This window comes from Perca flavescens, chromosome 16, assembly GCF_004354835.1.
Source record: "Perca flavescens isolate YP-PL-M2 chromosome 16, PFLA_1.0, whole genome shotgun sequence".
NCBI classification, from domain to species: domain Eukaryota; kingdom Metazoa; phylum Chordata; class Actinopteri; order Perciformes; family Percidae; genus Perca; species Perca flavescens.
The window spans coordinates 21,137,809-21,157,944 of NC_041346.1; the positions used below are offsets into that span (position 1 = coordinate 21,137,809).

The following is a 20,136-nucleotide window of genomic DNA, read 5'->3' on the forward strand; positions in this document are numbered from 1 at the left end:
TGGAGCTCAAATTATCTGATGCCTTCTGGGTTTAAGCCCAAACAAGAGATCAAGGAAACTGTATTCTGCGTTTCCACTGCTATGCTGGCTTCTTCCCTGGAGAAATGTTTGATATTTGATCTTAAAAAAAAAACTTGGAGGTATTACCGATTCTTTTTAATGTTCTTTTTTGTCAAACCAACAATGAAAAACGCATCTACAGGCAATGTTTTCTCTGCTCACGCTCTGTGGTTGCTTTAGAGAATTCAAACACACCAGAGCCTACATGAGTACTCTTTGTGTGTGTGTGTGTGTGTGTGTGTGTGTGTGTGTGTGTGTGTCTAATACTAATCTCTTCATTAACTCTGAAGGCCTCCCATATGGGGTTAATTTAGAGGAGCAAAAAAGCAGCCCCTCATCCTGAATCTCATGCTCACACACATGGATTTGCACGCACAAGGAAGGCTTCGGAGAATAGCCTTATGGAGACCGACTTAAAGTGACTATATGTAACTTTTTAATGTTTCTGAAGCTCTACCATTTTTCGTACAATGGTCTTAAAGGGCTGATAGAATGGAAAACCGATTTTACCTTGTCATAGTGGAATAACAACAGTTCGGTGGGTAAATAGGACATACATAGAAGCTCAAAATCCCATTGACACCCCTTTACTATGAAAATCTTATATTTTGAAACTGCCGCTGAAAACCGGCGAATCTCAACACAGCTAGAAGCTTACGTAAGCATCTCAAGACCTGTACCTTTGTCACGCCCATGGGTGTATTAAGAGAAAGGTCACGCCCCAACATTTACATAGGCTACACAAGTGACCTGAGATCAGGTAGTCTTCTGAATCTAGGTCACGCAGATCTCTGCTATTCCATTACAAAATTCACTTCTGAAACGTTTTTATGCGAGAAATCAACCACGTAAAGCTCAAATATGGGCCGTTTTATGAAAATGGATGGCTAATTGCAAATTTTGTCCGACTGTGTGTCAGAGTTCAGTGGCCGGTTCTGCCTGGGTTGCTACATCGCCACCCTGCCTGTCCTCTGTCACAGACCCCGGCCTGCTGTGAGCTTGATTGAGCTCTGTCACAGCTGGCAGCCTGGTGCTCAATACGCCGCTGCCCTGACAGAGCTCCAGGGCCTGCAGCTCCCCTCTTCCTGCTAAATGGCCGGCCGGTGAGTGACTGAGAGCGCGGTCAGCGAGCTTGTTACGCCCGCAATCTCTTACCGCAGGTTCCAGTTAATCTTATAATGGATTTGTGCGTTGAGTTATTTAAACAAACAATCGGGGAAATAAACGGGTCTTGTCCGCGAGTCTCATTGATAGAGCCTGTGGTGAGCTGGAGTCCATCAATGAGAGCTAGCTAGCCTCCTCCTAACACCTCTGACATTCACAAAAATGCATTCAATTGAAATCCGAAATCGGACAAGTGTTCGCTAAGCTTTGTAAGACCTTGGGGAACCTGTAATATACATGCCGTGACGAAATTCAAACTGTAAATATACTATAGTTATGCTGAAAGTGTAGCTAGCTAGCTGCAATCGTTTCCCATTGTATTGAATGGGACATATAGCTAGCTAGCTGCTCGTCCTAACAAGACGCCTCACGTTCATAAAAATGCCTTAAAATCAAATCGGACACAACAGTTAGCTTTATAAGACATTGGGGTAGATGTTATATAAGTGGCGTGACGAAATTCAAACTGTAAATATATTAAGTTTTATCGGCAGACAGCCGCGGAGCCCCGGTAGTGCAGTATCCACAAAGGGTGACTTTGCCCTGGGTAGGGAGCCCAGCAGGGTGCCGCTTTCTCGTCAGACATTGTGGAGCTCCTAAAGTCCGACACGTCTTACCAAATTTGCAATTAGCCATACATTTTCGTAAAACGGCCCAAACGGAGCTTTATATTGTTGATTTCTCGCATGAATTTGGTAACGAAACATTGCAGTGTCTGGAATATGGGATTGTGTGTGTATGGTGATTTGCTCAACCAATCAGCGCGCAGCTCATCTAAACATTCATGAGCATACCATATTTGGAAGAAAAGCTCTTGTTACAAATAGGGCCAAAACACAGGGATGCATAAGGGCCAATAACATATCAACCAGGCCATTTTCAGCCAAACCAATGTTACATACCCCATAAGGAGACCATAAGGAACAGTGTGAAATACCCTATAATAATCATTCTATCACCCCTTTAAATGACCTGTAACAGCAAACGAGACTAACAGTGAAAAGAACGCCATTTTTATATAGTTTTATAGCCTCTGCCTGGGTTTGATTTTTCCACGCAGTCACAGAATGATTTGCGGTAGGTAGACGGCGCTACAATAACACATTCTGAAGGGTCACAGATTTCTTTGTTACACCGAAAAAGCCTGTGTTAGTATCTAGCCTTTTGAGCCAGGTAGAAGAGAGCAGGAGATTTCTTTGTATAGGCCTAATTGTATTTTATTTATTGTTTAAGAAGTTATCTGCTGTAGTTATGGCTGATACTGGGGCATGACCATCACAGGAAAGAAGGAAATTAAATGAAGAATAACTAAAAGCTAAAAGTGAAAGTGAAAGACAATGGCGATAACTTGAGTCAACTTTGGGAGGGCGTTCAACAGATGGAGACAATTATGGGATTGTAAATGATTCAAAACCCACCCAAATTGGCCCTGAGGTATGTAATATGTCTATTTCATTCATAAATTAACTTTACAATGTGCAATGCGGTTGTACATTAGTAACAGACATATAAGTACGTCCCCATTCCATTTAGCGTGGAGGTTTCCCCTTTACTCCGTGACAAGGGAATTTTCTGTTCCCTTGTCCCCCCCCCCCCCGTTACTTGTGTAAAAAGTCTGTGGGTTTCATGAAATGCGCTATATGATTCCAAGTTATTATTACGTTGGTTGCTACAACAACTTCTTATTGCTTTGGCTCGTGACACAGTGATAGGGATACCTGGTTTTATCTCACGAGCCATCCAAAGTAGGCTAACAGCTGGAACACACCGCACACAGTAGCGTTGCGCAGCTATTTTTATTTCGGCCTAGAAATATGCGTCTGGTATGAATGGCCAGGTGCACAATCAGGCACGTATCTACGTTATGCAACTATCTACGCCGTACGTAGGTATGTGGAGACACGGAACTACACCAGACCCTACGCCGTAGCCTGACGTGCTTCTCTTGAAAAATGTAACTACATGTCGCGGCGACGTACATCACTCTCCGTGGCTTGGTTGCACTGCATTTCCCTTGACTCATTTCCTGGTTCTCCTTCTCCATAAACAACATAAAATCAAGGAGAGCGTTAACTTTTCCTGCTACAGATTTCACACTGTGGTCAGAAAGCACGGGAGACACTTTGTTTCTCTTACTATGCTACTACTACTAGTCGCTCCAGAGCTAATCACGTCACTCTCTCACTTGCTTTACCACACACACAGCTACGGCAAAAGCTCTGTTTGGAGCCTCCGCAGGATCATAGATCAAGCTTTACGCGTGCGTGCGGTGTATTCCAGCAGTGAGTACCGTATGCAACACTTGAAATGCAAAGATGCATCTGTAACTTATTCTCTTATTGTAAATGAATGATTCTCTGTCTGAGCAAAACATTTACCGCAACTGTATCACCTCCCCGTCACGCTAACAACGGCAATACAGTGGGCAATACAGCACCATAAAGAAAAGACCTTTACGACAGCAGGTGTGGTAAAAACACTACCGCTAGAATCAACACAAACTGAAAGTTACATATAGCCACTTTAACTGAGGGATCGTAAATAGCATGCTTACCTCATACTTATGGATAGCAGCAAAGCCCAAGGCTATGTATGCCCCATCATCACACATCATACATACATATACTCAAACACACCAAAGCTTCCTTTCTTCCTCTATATGCCAAATACAGCTTTGAATAACAGCTTTCTCTGACATAGTTTCTTCCTTCCCCAACAATGAATATTTGACACACAGACTCACGACACAAGGGGTATGATTAATTCATCAATTCTACTTAAGCTCACAGGGCTCAGTGTGCCACACAGTCCAACTGCACACACCGTGTTAACGATGCAGTTCGCATATGTCCCAGCACTGCCTGGCTATTTTGCAGACTGAGAGGACATTCAGGGGAAGTGTGTATAACCTTGATCTATGGAATAATTACCACAAATCAGCCACGAGGTAAAGCGAACGCTCAAGCTTCTGTTAATTCATATCTTATATTTGAGTGACTATGAGGGGAAGAAAAACTTCAACTGACCGTGTCCAAGTTCTGCATGATGTCCTGGAAGGATGGGTGTGTCCTGAACTGCTCAAAGAGCTCCCTCTTGTAGAGCAGCGCGTACACTAGGTTGGGGTTGTGGTGTAGAGAGTTGCTCAAGCAGGAGTTGATGATTTCCAGCATCATGCGGATCACCTCCTCAATCACATTCAGGTCCTGGGCCTGGGGGGAGAGGGAGGATGTAATAATAATAATAATAATAATAATTCATTACATTTATATAGCGCTATATCATAGACACTCAAAGCACTTCAGGGGGAGGACTACTCTCTAACACCACCACTGTAAAGGTAAATTGGTTTCCCAATACACTGGTTTCACATAAAATGGTGGGTTTAAATGATTGCTTCTGATAGATTGATCAGCAGAAGGGAACAGAGAGATGGAAGAAATGGCAGAAGGAGGGAGAGAAGGATGAAAGTTGACAGCCATGGTCTTAGTGAGAGACAGAAAGGTGACCTTGCGAGCCACAGATCAGTTCATGTCACAGTAGGTTTCCTCTTGGGGCCAAGACAACTGTCGGTAAGTGACAGTTGACAGTATGGGAAGAGAAGGACGTGGGAACGAAAGAGAGAAAGACGAAGGGGGTTGAGTGGCTGACATGATGAGTTATTTACAAACTTCTTCGCACAATGCAGGCTCGTCACAAATGAAAATACAAAGCAATTGCATTCAGAAATACAGAAATCAAGCCGAGAAAACAACATCACAAAGCTGTAAAAGGCAGGAACCTTTAACTACAACACACTCATATATACAAGAGCTCAAGCTCAAATCTCAAAGGTACATTAAAGGAATAGTTTGATGTTTTGGGATACCACTCTCGTGTATGTATGGTAAATATGAAGCTACCATCAGTGGCCGGTTAGCTTAGCTTAGCGCAAAGACCGGAAACGGGACAACAGCTAGCCTGGCCTACCATCCCATCTAGTCACGAAGGGCACGTTCAGGTTCAGACCAACGAGAGTGATCTGGCGATTCGCTGCAGGGTTGTGCAGCGGTGGGAGTGTCACTTAAATGGCCCATATGTGTGACATCCTGTTGTTGTATTTAATCCCCCAATGTAGCACAAGTAGACTCTATATTTCACAATTATGGTTTTCCGTCAGATCGTTTATAGATCTCAACATTTCCGACTACACTTAAAGGCAGCTTCATTTCACAGAGAAAGAGAGAAGAAAAAAAAGAGATGGAGGTACTGTGCTTCGTGCTGGAGCTTGTTACACAAACTCCTGTGCAGTTCAGTGCTCGTGTTTTGTTTTTTACACTCATAAATAAAAATTTAAAACTTTGTTCTTGCAGTGATGTTTCCTGTTTATTGTAAAGGACTCTCAACCCGGCTCAAAACGGACTGACAACTCTGATCGCTGGTTACATGATTGGCCACCGCAGCGTGACGTCTGGTTGTGTTTCTCCAAAAGCTGAATCGGTCTCAACTTTTCGCCGCAGGCCGTATGATTTTTCTGGCTCCCCACCGCCACGGACTAAACGCTGGAAAAAAAAAAAAAAATCAATGGAAAGACCTGTCTGAGGGCCGCCACATTGTGTGTGAATGAGCCTCATGTACTAACGCTTTTGTGCCCACTTCAGGTGTATTTCTTTCGCAACGTGCACGTAAAAATGGCGATGTACAAACATGCCGCACTGAGGTAAAAGCACACTTTGGGATTGTGTGCTTGTCTGTCCTGTTGGTGCTATGAAACCTTTAACCTATGCACCACTTATTGTAGCTATTAAAATAGTTAACCTACAGCATGATATCACTACTCTAAGAAGTTTTGGTAGTTCCAAGTAAATCTGTCTTCTCATCAACGTGGAAATCTAAGCAGCAAGGTAACATCTAATCAGACCATCTGCTCTACTTGGGGAACCTGCATTTTAAAAACAGAGATTCTATCATGCATTGTTCTTTAGTTACTTTGCTCACAATAATGTGTCTAGACAGACAGACAGACGCCACGGTGACTAGATAATGTCCCACATGGCTTTGTTCATTGTGGCACAGAAAGGAAACAGCAAAGAGACTGTGGGAAAATAAATATTCTTTAAAGAGATAAAACTACGCAGCAATGAATTGGCGAATACAGTTCAAGAGATGATGTATGATGTTCAGTGGTGTTACAACCGCGGGTAGAACTCTGCAAAATCTATCATATACTGATGTTATTAAAGATAAGATCCCTAGATGATGCAGCCAGTTTCCAAACCAATCTAAAAATACAAAACAATGACTAACATGCTTAATCTCTTAATTTGCAAAATGGACTTTAGGCATGGTCTGCTATTTTTTTATTTGCCAAACCCCCCCCCCCAAAAAAAAAGACTGTATTACAAGAATTTATAGCAACTGTGGTTGAAAAAGTGTACCATTAGCTGAACCATTCGCCCTGAGATGTAGCTACTCTATAAACAGTATAGCCTATCTACGTTGGGCAGAACAGAGTGGAAAGACAACAGCTAAGAAGAAGCCGAGACAAAGAATGCAGGCGTCAAGAACATTCAAAGTAGCTTAGCTTAATGCAATGGTGCACTAATGAAATCCAATGGTAGAAGAACACTGTAACACACACGGCAAAGATTCTCTAACCCTGATCCTGGACCTATAGGATTAGCAGGAATAGCATGAGCTGTATGTTTTTGTGTAGATCTGAGAACGATATAAAGACCAAATCCCCCCTTTTTACATAAATAAATGTTTTTTTATGAGAATGCTTTAGACTAATTTCTTTAAAGAATTGAGACAAAAATATGTACTGAGCGGGACATTACAGTTAAAAAATACGTACATTTTTTACATAAAGCTTAATATCGATATATCTGTAATCAGCTAATATTGGCCTACATATCTAATCTATACTGGAAAAATAAGCTCAATAGAAGTACTGTCCGATACTGGCCTTAAAAACTGTCTTACGGATGCACTTTGTCCATTTTAAACCTAAAATACAAAGAACTGTTGGCATACACACTGAGTGCTCTCATTAGGATCAATAGACCACCATCTTTGTATTGATCATAAACAGGTTTCACAGAAGACATTTTGACTTGTTATTGTAGGAAAAGCATGCGTTACTAATAACAATAATGATGGCTCTGTTTCTTTCAAGTGTCTTTTTGCCTGCCTGCCAATGTGACACTAAAAGTCCACTCACAAGTGGACATGATGTTTAGCTTTTTTTACACAACTCTGTAAAACAAATGTATAAAAAATTAACTCTGTCAATTCTAATCCTGCAGTGTGTGGGCATCAATTTACATACAGACCACCGCTCTTCAGCTACTAGGAGAAAAAAAAGCAGACCGTGTACAATTGACCATGATGTGACAGTAGCTTAGAATGGGACTGTGACATTTAAAAAGGTAGACACTAGAAAAAAGCAAAGCATGACTACACGGCTGCATCATTGTACCAATTGTATGATTCTGAAAATAAATAAATAACTTAATTAAAAGCTTAATTGACGGGTTCAGCCAGTTGCTTGAATCTTTGCTTTACAGGAAGCCTCGCCTTAGAGAGTACTCATCAGCAACTTCCTCTGGGGTTACATCCTGCCTCATTTCAGGCTTGAAATGAGAGAAAAGTGTATTCCCCTGCAAGTATTGTAAATTCTGTAAAATACATTAGAATGAGGTGCTGGTTTAATCTTTAATGTGTAGATGTATAAATCAGTAAAGCTTCATGGTTTAATAAAAAATAAAAAATAAATCTTGTTTCCTATGAGACACCTTTAAAACCTTAAAAAAAAGTGTAATAAAGCACATACAGGAAATCAGTTTAGCCACATGAAAAAACAAACAACTTTCATTTAAAAGAATATGGGCTTTTATGTTCTCCATCGCAAGACTTATCGTTAAAGATTCATTTTCATCACAAACATAATTGCTCTGATGACCAAGAATTTGTTAATACCAGCTAAGACCAGATTCAAAACAGCAGCTCAGCGAGACTGCTACGACAAGCTGATCAAAAGCTGAGATTCTACCTCCAATCTGGGCTAACCATCTGTAACAGAACTGCATGTAGTATCATTTTATACTCCATCTTTGGCGCCTTGCTTCAGAAACAAGTCTTTAGCTTACAAATGACTTTGCTTGCTGTGGGCCTTTTTTTTTTGCCACACATAAGTGTATGCACAAGCTCATGCACATGAACAAACAATCACCCCCTGAAAGTAGCCAAGGGGATAAGGATGATTCTTTATAAGTGTATTCGGTTGTAAGTTGTCCATGAATCAGGCTGGCCACACAAAGGCATTGATTTTCAAGCTGGTAGACAAAGGTGTGTGGTGGTGTGGAGCTTTAACAGGCAGACCTGAAGAGACAAGTGGACGTAAGGAGAGCTGGCTATAATGAGGAGTGATTGTGCGTCTGGAAGCAGAGGTGGCTCTCTGGGCTCGACTCCACTGCCTAGATAGACCTGCTCCACAGTGGCAGGCCATAATTAGACAGAAAGCAGGCACAGATATGGAAGACAACTGAGTGGGAGGAGGAGGAGGCGGCAGAGGAAGGAAGACAGCAACAAAATGAAACCATAGAAGAATGGAGTGTGGGGGGTGCTTGATGGAGATGATGGAGAAAGTGAACCAATGAAGAAGAGACAAAAGGAGCAGAGGAAGGATGGGATGCCTAGTGTGTTTGTTCTCTAGCTCTGTACCCAGCCTAATGAGATTAGCCTGGCAGAAAAAAAAAAAAAAAAAAAATGCCACACTGGGGAATTCAGGTCACATGAAAATAGGCTAGCTAGACGTCTGCCTGGCCCTGTGTGTATGTTTGTCAAGTGGATGAGATTAAGAGGTCCATGGTCTACTTGAAACCCAGACAGGATTTAAATATATTGGCTCCTCCTCCTCTTACTTTGTTCTCTCGCACTTGTTTTTCCCAAAAATGTATCAGCTCGACAGCCCGAAAACACCTGACATGTGTTTATATGACTGCATGAAACCATTACAGCATTTCCTTTCTTTCTCTCGCTCCCCTACCTCATTTTTCTTTCCCTCCCCTCTTCTTTTCTGCTCCTTCTCCTCCAGTCATGTGCTATTTTCCAGCCTGCTGCATTGTCATTTAGTCACAGCCACTCATGCCGCTATTTAATGTCTTCTCTCCACCCAGGAAAACACAGGCCTCAGACATGAGCTATATCATTAGTCTCAATAATCCTGCCCCATTTTACTTGTTTCACCATTTACACAAACCTTACAGGAAGGCTGTGAATGTGTGAATACGCCTGTATGTATGTATGTATGTATGTATGTATGTATGTATGTGTGTGTGTGTGTGTGTGTGTGTGCTTTCAACAGTCTGATTCTGCTGTTAATTCTTCAACATGCTGAGCACACGTGTTATGTCTGCAGGTATATTTGACCTTTGCTATCTGTATGACAAGGAAAATTATAGAGTTTGCAGATGCAATCAGTGACTGAAAAGAACACTGCCAGGACTACACTATCTGTGTGTGTGTGTGTGTGTGTGTGTGTGTGTGTGTGTGTGTGTGTGTGTGTGTGTCTAGCCGTCCTATCATACCATTGCATGTTTTTATGCATGTTTGTGTGTGTGGAAAGGGTGTTTAGAGACACAGACATGTAAATCCCTGTAAAGTAGGAGCTGGCATCATTAAACCAATAGCTTAGTGATTCCCTGGCTGGCCCCGCTGCTCACTGCAGGTTGTTGCAGGGCAGACAAATCAGACATATTAAGAAAGAGTACTGACAAAGACAAGGGCATGGAGACAAACACAGATACACAGACTAGCAAAAAGAGAGAGTTAAAAGCCACACCTATAAGACAGAGGTTTTCACAGTTTTAGAATGCAAACCATTAATGAGAAATAGAAAGAATATTTGCATTTTTTGTTCTTGATTCAATATTATAATAGGCAAAACAAGAGGGAGGGTTTGAATAAGAAAGATAAATGAAGAGAAGGAAAAAAAACACCACAGAGAGACAAGAGAGGGTCAGACTGGCTGAGTAGCGGCAGCCTGTCCAGTCTTTTTTAAATGGGTCACTGTCTGACCTGCGTTATGGTACCACGGCCACGTCATAATCACACCATTTTGTAGAGCATTGCGCCCGGGCCAGCCTCTTATTACTCCATAGCCTCACAAAACATCCTTTGTTGCACACACGCACAGACACACGCACACACACACACACACACACACACACACACAGACACACACAGACACACACAGACACACACAGACACACACAGACACACACAGACACACACAGACACACACAGACACACACAGACACACTGCCGTCTAGGATGTGTTTAGGAAAGACTTTGTTGGACAATCGCTGCATCACTGTCTGTCTGGAGGGGAAGTCCAGCATATTTGCAGACAGACACCTTATTATCAGTTCAAATAAGCACACTATCTCTCAGAGACTTGGCTAGCAGTAACAGCAGGGGGGGGGGGGGCAATCACAGCGGTGATGTCGATAACGCGGCTGATGATAAAAAAAGATGATGCCAACAGCTGCAACAGCACTCTGGCAGATAGGTGGGCAGTGCTAATTGATTTGCTGCTAGCGGTGCTCTGTTTTGCTGTGCCTGTGCCTAGATCAGGAAAAGACCAGAGCACAGCGGGGCTGCCCTAATTGCCATTTGGAAGCAGACAATCATTAGGACCCCAGAACACCTGCTGCCCGTGGATAAACACAGAAAAAGTCAGAGCAAAAGAGGAGAGAAGATAAGAGGCTGACAGATATATAGAGAAACAGGCTAACAAGTGAACTAACCACTAGGTCTAGTATCATCTTCACTAGGCAGGTGAGGAAAGAAATTCAGAAGATAAGAGACTAAAAAGGGGGTCAGTGAGGAAGTCCCCGCAGGATACTGACTTAATGAGAGGAACACAAGGGGACAGACTTTTATTGAGACGGAGAGGATAGGATAATGAGCAACATAAAGGGCATCAGTCTAAGAGGTTGCGTAGAATTTGTAAAGTTCCAGCTCATTATAGATTATTTTATTCAGTGTTAACTTTTCTAAAGACCACCAAAGACTTGGCTTCAGTACACCTTGATTTTGTACAGGTGAAAATCATTACTTTATTAAACCCCTTTTACTGGCACTTGTTACTAACAACACCTCAGTGACAGGTCAGACCAAAAGCAGCCCTGTGTTAAAAAAGTTGAAGTGTTGAAAAAAGCGAGAAAAAAAAAACGGGGAGGGTGGAGTTCACAGAGTAATATTTCAATATGCACTCATTAAAGTGAATTTGACTGGCAAAACAGTTAAAGTCCTTCTGACATTACACAATAATAAAAGTCATAATTTTTCAAAACTAAAAAGTTTTGGATACATTTTTACTTCTTCCAACCATATGTTAAATTAAGAGTCAATGTAGATTTACATATTGCAATAATATCATAATCCTACAATGAATTATTGTGAAAAAAAACTTTCTACATGTGTTACTTTGGCCAGGTCATCATCAAAAAAGCTAATTAGTACATTCATGATTTTGTCCATATTGATATTAGCTGCTTTATTTACTTTTTTACTTTATTTATGTATTTAGCTTTTCATAGAGCTAGACGTCTAAACTCTGGGACAAGGCCGTTATGTTTAAATACCTGCCATGCTGATTCCAAACAGACAGCTTTGTCAATGCAGTTTGGGCTTCAGATAGCTTTTACACAGTGGCCATCGTTAATGACAAATCATGTTCTGCTATGAACGTGCACACACGTATTGTTTGTATCACGGTCGGTCAGCGAAGGCACAGTCGTAGGAGTAGCCTTCGTTGCTGGTAATGTACTCGTATGACAGAGTGCACGGACCGAAGCTTTGTGACTGGCAAGCACTTTCTTACCGCTGCTGCCGTACAGTATCTTCCTTGAACTGCAGAAGCAAGCACCCGGTTCCCTCAATTTGAGGCACCAAGTGCTAAACAGCTTCCCGTCTCCACCCTTTTCCTCTTGTCCTCTATTCATGCCCAGCGCCATTTGTTTGTAACTACTTTCTCAACTAAAGCTGTATCTACATGCTCCAAGTTTGATAAACTTCGCCTCCATTTTTTTTAGCCGCATTACCACGGAGACTACACCGGCACCGCACTCTCACATTTCAGCAAAGACCCGCCCTACTTTGCATCTGATGGGCTAAAACTGGTTTCATTGGTAGGTGGAAGTTCGATGATTGGTTAAATCCAGCGCATCAAAACAAATCCCATGTGGACTTTTTAATGTATTTATTTTTCTAAAATAGTCAAACGTCAGAAATCGGGCACCAGGCCCAAGTACTTAAAGGGGTGATAGAATGCAAAACCGATTTTACCTTGTCATAGTTGAATAACGACAGTTTAGTGGGTAAATAGTAAAAAACAATCGGTGAAATAAACGCCTCTTGTCCGCGAGTCTCATTGATAGAGCTCCATCCAGCCGCAGGCTCTATCAATGAGAGATAGCTAGCCTCGTCTTAAGAGTTCCTCTGAAATTCACAAAAATGTATAAAATTGGACACCATTGTTAACTTTATAAGACCTTGGGGTAGAGGTTATATAAGTGGAGCGACCAAATTCAGAATGTAAATATACTCCGAAAATGAAGCTAACTAGCCGCAATCTGTACACATAGGATTGAAGGGACAGTCGCAGCTAACGAAACCCCTAGCTAGTGTTCACAAAAAATCATTAAATTGAAATCTGACACCATTGTTAGCTTTATAAGACCTATACAGATATAAGTGCTGTGACAAAATTCAAACTGTAAATATAGCTAGCAGCGATCTTTTCCCATTGTATTGAATGGGACATATGGCACCTAACAAAACGCCTGACGTTCATAAAAATGCCTTACATTGAAAACGGACACAACGTTAGCTTTGTAAGACCTTGGGGTAGCTGTGATATAAGTGCCGTGATGAAATTCAAACTGTAAATATATTATAGTTATGCCGGCAGCCGGCCGCGGAGCCCCGTAGTGCAGTAATCCACAAAGGGTGACTTTGCCCTGGGTATGGAGACCAGCAGGCGGCCGCTTTCTCGTCAGACTGTGTGGAGCTCCTAAAGTCCGACACGTCTTACCAAATTTGCAATTAGCCATCAATTTTTATAAAACGGCCCATATTTGAGCTTTATAGTTGATTTCTTGCATAAAAAAAGTCTCAGAAGTAAATTTGGTAACGAAACATTGCAGTGTCTGGAATATGAGATTCTGGGAGCCAAAACACAGGGATGCATAACGGCCAATAAAATCCGATCTAAGTGATCCGATCACAAGTGGACAGCTCTAGGGATGTGTGTTCAACATCAAAAGAAAGAAATGTGACAGCATAATTGACACTTCAATTAATCAATTCCTACTTTCAGATAAACCATATATGAAGGGACACACGGATCTCTGCCCTTGCGCATAATGTTGTTTCAGAGTCTCCATCAGCACCGTGGAATTAGGCTGCATTTCCACCTGGTATTAAAATCTGATCTAAGTTATCCAATCAGAAGTGGACAGCTCCAAGTACGCGTGTTCCCACCTGGCAGCAGAATGTGTTTTCAAATGGTCTTGAGTAACCACTTGTGATCGGATCTCACTTGCCCGCTCTATTTGCAAATAAAGACGTACATTATTTCCGTTTGCACATACCAGTAGGCTGGTTGTGTGTGTGTGTATACATTTCTGCCTACAGTCTGTTAGGAAGGAGAGGTTTATAAAAAAAAAAGAAGACGTTATTTTATGTTTATATGTTCGCTTATAGGCGTTGTGTTAAGTTACTGCTGATAAAGACCCAGCATTTCCTGATTTTGCTGCTTCATAATAATAGCTTTTAAATAACAGGGGACTTTTAATTGTGACATGAGAAATACTTTGAATGAGGACATAAATTGATTTTAATACCAGGTGGAAATAGGATTTTAGAGAAAAGTGGACATGGTAGAAAATCTGTCATATTTTACAATCTCAGAGAACGATGGGTAGAAGTTGAAAATACATGAGACTCCCTTTGTGATTGAGCCATGTGGAGGCCACGCTGATCATCATACATCCTTCGAATTATGCGATCAGGAGAGGACGAAAAAGTATGGAAAAGGAGACTGGAAGTGAGACAAATTTCCAGCAAAAGGCAACACTTTACTTTAAGTCCCTCTATTTAGCATTTATAAGCAGTATATAGAATTTAAATGGTTTAAAACTCAATAAAATGTGTTTATTAATGCATTTGTCAACAACTATCACTCCTCCTATGGGCATCAATGGAATTCAATTTTCAATCGAATTCCATTGCTAGGCAACAGCCTGGCCCCCTGTTAACTTCCTGTCAGTTGATGTCATTCACATACACTGCAACAGGAAATCAACTTGGGGCCATTTAAAATGTTTATGTTTACATCTGTGAAAAGGTCGTGGTTGTGTAAACATATGACAATAAAGATTCTTATCTTATGAATGACAATTTGGCAAAACACAATTGTTGTAGTAATAATATAAAACATGTCTTCATGGGCAAAGTTATAATTTTTTACAAATACTGTACATAAAATAAGCATGTAAAATGTCCTTAAAAGCGTCTTAAAACTACATTATAGTACGTATTTATTAAATATTTATGCACTGCTTGAAAATGGGGAATTACAGTTAGGATACATGGGTATATATTTCAATACTTTTTCAACACTGGTGTGAGAGCAATCTTGTCCCATACAAGTGACTATAGCCCGACCAAAAACAAAACAGATATGGGACCTTGAAGTCTGCATTAATATTAATTATATAACATAAATGAGTTTGAGTCATCGACTGACAATGTAGTAAAGAAAAAGTAAAGTAAAAAGTAAAGAAAAAAATGGTTGGTTGGTTGAAATGATCTGTTCACCTACATATACTTCAGAGACTGTACACAAATCAACTTTAAAAACATTTCTAGCCATCTATGAGCTATTGTAGCATTAATGGAAAAACTGTGGATTTTGCTAAACAATTTTCTAGCCTAATACAAAAATGGCAATTTCCTGGAAGGCCTGATAATAAACAGAAGGCATAATGTTTATTATCTGTTGATATATCCTTGGGCTCTGCTTCTTCCCTAAACAAAAGGAATGGTGCTACAAAGCTAATGCATGTGTCTCTCTGGCTATTAAAAAGAGATCACAGATTGTGACTCAACCAGCACACATACTGTAAACACATAGACATGGTGGTCCAACATGCTTCTGGCTCTCTCTCTCGCTCTGTGTGTGTGTGTGTGTGCGTGCGTGCGTCTTCCCAGTAATGTGCAACAGTAAACAGATGAAGAGGCACAGAAGTAATATTACTACTACCACTGGCTGGGAGCATAAACAGTGACACACAACCCAATACAATGTACCACAGTGCATACTTTCTTGTTTTATGTTTGTGTGTGTGCACGAGCACATACTGCATGTCACTGCACTTATCCCAAAGGGCAATCAGAGGTGCAGAGGCTGCAGAGCACAGCATCGGGGCCCCGAGAGAGCTGCCCTGCTTGGACTGGGAGCCTCTGGCTGTCCCTTGGGGGCTCAAGGGGCCCTTACCCTTCACTCTTTCTTCCCTGACACTAACCAGACACAGCAGCACAAACACATACAAGGATGGGGGGGTGCTCTGTGAATGTACATATGAGAGAGAGACCAAGAGGCAGACATAAAGAAGGAGGGAAATGGAGGGGGAGAAAGAGAAAACAGAGGGAGACATTAACACATAAGCAGAATGAGCCCAGCTTTAACCCACAGCTTAGAGCATTTGACGTTGTTTTTTCATATCCTCCTCCCTCGTAAAAGAGAGCAATTACATGTCCAGGACAATCTCACATTAAACAAACATTAGTTCTCTCTCCAGAGCGAGACTCAGCCAAATTACATTGTTTCCAGATGCCCATCACAAGCCCACCCTCTCTTCAAACCCTCCTCATCTTCTCTCCTCCTGCTTGTTTCTCCCATTTCTATCGTTCTTTTCTCCTCATGTTCTGCTCCTCTTGATCTCTCCCTATAGCTCCCTAAACGTCCCATGTTAAGATGAGAGATTATGAATAACACCAGAGAAAGCTGCTTTCAGTTTCACAGCCACATCCTTCACTTCTACTGGAGGAGAAAAGGAGGGCCAGAGAAGGAGAAAACAAAGGAGTCGACACGATTTCTTTTAGATGTCACTTCTCCAAAGCCGAACCTGAGAACCTTAGCCAGCGTGTGAGGTTATTATAACTGGCCTGATAAGAAAAGCTATGCAAAAGGTTTTATGTAAATGTCAGTTTAAGTTTCAGACCGATGATGACGGAGGGTAGAAATAAATGGCTGGTCAGCTTGGTTTAGCTTGTAGATAACGTTTTAAAAACATTAACTTCACTTGTGTGGAATAAATTTCCTTTCCTATTTGTCACTGTCTAAAACATTTAACCAGCTGTTTATTTTTTTTTATCTATTCGTCCATTTCCGTGAAAGACTGAGCCAGGTATTTGCTTAAAATTTAGTCTATATGCAAAGATAGTTTAAGTCCTCATTGTCACACACACAGCAGAATAGAATGTGACAAAAACAAATAATCCCATGTAAAATTCACTGCAGCATAATGGTTAGCAAGCAGAAAAAAAGATAATAGTTATTCATTTTTTAAATAAGTAAAAATGCAAAAATTCTCTAGTTCCAGCTTCACAATTGCAAGGATTTGCTGCTTTGCTTTGTTTTATGTAAACTGAATAAAAGTTTGTGGAGGGCTGTTTGGACAAAACGAGCTGGGCTCTGGACATTTTACAGACCCAATATATAATCAAATAATTACAAAAATGCAGATTAATGGTTGATGAAAATGAACTGTTAGTAGCATCCCTACTGATCAAATCTACATTTGAAACCCTATACCTATGCCACACTTCAATTCAAATAAAAATTAAACAAGCAGCTCTGTGAGGCAGTACTTAGGGACAGTAGTGCATTGAGCCAAATGACAACTTAACATCCTAACATGCTCGCAAGGACAATGCTAACATGTTAACCAGGTTTACCATCTTAGTTTAGCATACTAACATTTGCTAAAACAAAGTACAACTGAGGCTGATAAGAATGTCATTAGTTTTTGAGGTATTTGGTCATAAACAACAAATTTAAATATTTACCACATACAGTATTACAATTCATCCCAACGTCCCCAGCCTTCTGAACAGGGAGCTTACAAGGCTTTGCCAAACACTCAGAATCACCACTGACTAAGACCAAGATGTTTACAACCAAATCCGTGTGAAAAGTGGACTCTGCTGTCCAAGACACAATTAAGCTGAATTTATATCTCAAAGTAGGTGTTATGTGTGCACATGCTCAGAAGGCAAACAATACAATATGCTCCTTTTAATCAAGAGATCTCAATAAAGCTAAAAGTTGACTTCTAGCTGTGAACAGTAAGTCACGGGAACCCTTGTAGACATGGGAACCAATGTCATATTGAGTTAGTATAGTCTAAGCTCAAGGACAAACCGCTGTTGATCAGTTATGCCTTAATAGCCTATGACCCAGACTGGATGTCAGACACTTTTCTAGGGAAAAAACCCTCATTGTAAAATTCCCATGATATAATCCTACTGGAAATGTGTCTTGTGCCCTTGAGCAACACACTGGAACTATACCAAAAGCAGGAGCGCTGTTGTATAGTCCACCTTACACAATGACCCCTCATTGTGCGTGGGTGTATTTGTCTTATTATAGCTGTCACTATTATATTCACTCCGAGTGCACTCTCCTATGTAAACAACTGGCTGGACTGATATGTTCAACAGAGAAGATATAATCAAAGTAATCTCTCTTTAGGTTTTTCTCTTCCACCTTCAGTCATATACAGTGTGTGTTTATGTATGGGTGATAAAAGAAGCCCTGAAGGAAGAAAGCATCAAAACAAAGCTGGATAATTGCATTATATAGGTTTTTTATGAGTGTGTTTACGTGTGCCTAGATGTCTGTTTGTAAGGGGACCTCATCAGACAGTCGCTACATGGTTGAAAGAGCACTCAAATAGACTCGCGTTTCCACAGCACCTAAGGGGACCTCCTAATACATCTCCAAGCCCCACACACAAAAACACAACAACCACACACAAAAACACAACAACCACCCACCCACCCACCCACCCACACCCACACCCACACCCCCACACCCACACCCACACACAATAAGACAGCCAGACTGAGAAGTAAACAGACTAACCTAAACACAATACAGACAGTTATACAGTCAATAGTCAACAGCGTGTACTCACTGGCCCGGTGTGGTGCACTAACAAGATCCATAGATACTTAATTGCATTGGGAAAACATCATTTTAAATCTATTGGTTTAAGCTCTGCCACTTAGTCACTGCTGCGGTGCTGTTAAGATTTCAATTTCAGATAAACACTGATGTTTCAGAAAATGACGGATTTTATCATCCAATTTAAAGAAAAAAAGAAACAAAAAGCTCAACACTTTCATCAAATATTATTCTACAAGTGGAGAATCCATTTTAGTACATATTAAATGTGTGGGATGTGAACTGGAAAAGTAATGAGAAGAAGACAAAGGATTGGAGTAGACAGAGCTGCATACAGCAACTCAATGCTGGTTCTGCAGTAACATGCCTTCAATTTAAATGTAGAAACAGCATCAAACTGTGCACCACATTTCAAATGAATCCCACGGAGTACCTAAACTGGTCGACATAACTGGTGCCAGGAGCAAAATGTGGACTTGTCTCAGTCTTTTACAGCAGACTAAGAGAGACATCGAAAAACATTTCAAAATCCATGATAGAGGAGATGCTACAAAGCAGCACACAGCATTATGTTTTATCTTGTTTACTTATAAAAATATCAAATGATGCTGACACAACAGCCGACTAATACATTGGATGATGAACTGAACATTTTGCTGGTTACAGCTTTGAATTTAAATACTCCGATGATTGCTTGTTTTTCAAACCATTATAAAATGTTAGGGTAAAAATAGTAATAGGGTTACTTTAGATTAGAAGATCAATACCACTGTCACATCTTTATGCTAAATATGAAGCTTCAGCCACCAGCTGGTTAGCTGGAATAGCTAACCAGCTATTCAAAGGTAACAAAATCTGTCCACCAGCACCTATAAAGTTCATTAATAAAATGTTATCTCTCGTTTGTTTAATCCGAACAAAAACTGATGTGTAAAAATGACGATTTTATGGGGGTCATGCATGGGTCTATTTCTACATATAATAGTAATAGCCCCATACATGAGTATAAGCTTGTCATTTCCCCCTCTTTCCAGTCTTTATGCTAAGCTCAGCTAAGCTGACTGGCTGTAGCTTTATATTTAACAGACCGATACGAGAGTGGTATCGATCTTCTCTCAGCAAGGAAGTGAATAAGCGCATTACCCAAAAACTTGTCTTTAGACAAAACCATGACTCATCATAAAAAATAAAAAAGTAAAAATCCATGCTACTTCAAGGAACCTCACACTCACCAACTGTAACTAACACCCATGTCAACTTTTGTACCTTATCCAAGTAGACATAATTAGGCAACTACTAATAAACTGATTGCAGACACACAGACACAGAGAGCGAGAGAGAGCGAGAGAGAGATACTCACATAGTCAGGCAAGGCTGTGTTGTCTCCTTGTCGGCCTCTCAGAGACTGTGTTGCCTGCTCCAAAACCTTGTTGTGCTTTTTGGAAAGCAAAGCAAACAAACTGCAGGAGAGACACAGAGAGGGGAACAGGAGTGAGAGCAGCAACGACAGATGAATGATACACTTCAACAAAGAACCCAAACACACAGTTGTCACACTGCACATGGTGATCAGCAACTAATGTGCTGTAAATACACAAACAGTGGCCTTTAACTGAAGAATGAAACCTTTATTTAAGACAGATTATTATTAGAGATGGGCCTGTTTTGCTTTC

At 40.9% G+C, this 20,136-nt stretch overlaps 1 protein-coding gene across 2 annotated transcripts in view; it reads right to left on the minus strand.

The window, feature by feature from the left end:
- Positions 1 to 20,136, minus strand: part of dym (dymeclin) — a 58,216-nt gene that overhangs the window by 10,340 nt on the left and 27,740 nt on the right. For both annotated transcript variants that reach the window (XM_028601840.1, XM_028601838.1), the window contains exons 14-15: positions 19,824 to 19,923; positions 4,251 to 4,433 (exon numbers count right to left, since the gene is read on the minus strand). In XM_028601840.1, the coding sequence (XP_028457641.1) occupies positions 4,251 to 4,433; positions 19,824 to 19,923 (283 nt within the window). The remainder of the gene's footprint in view (positions 1 to 4,250; positions 4,434 to 19,823; positions 19,924 to 20,136) is intronic.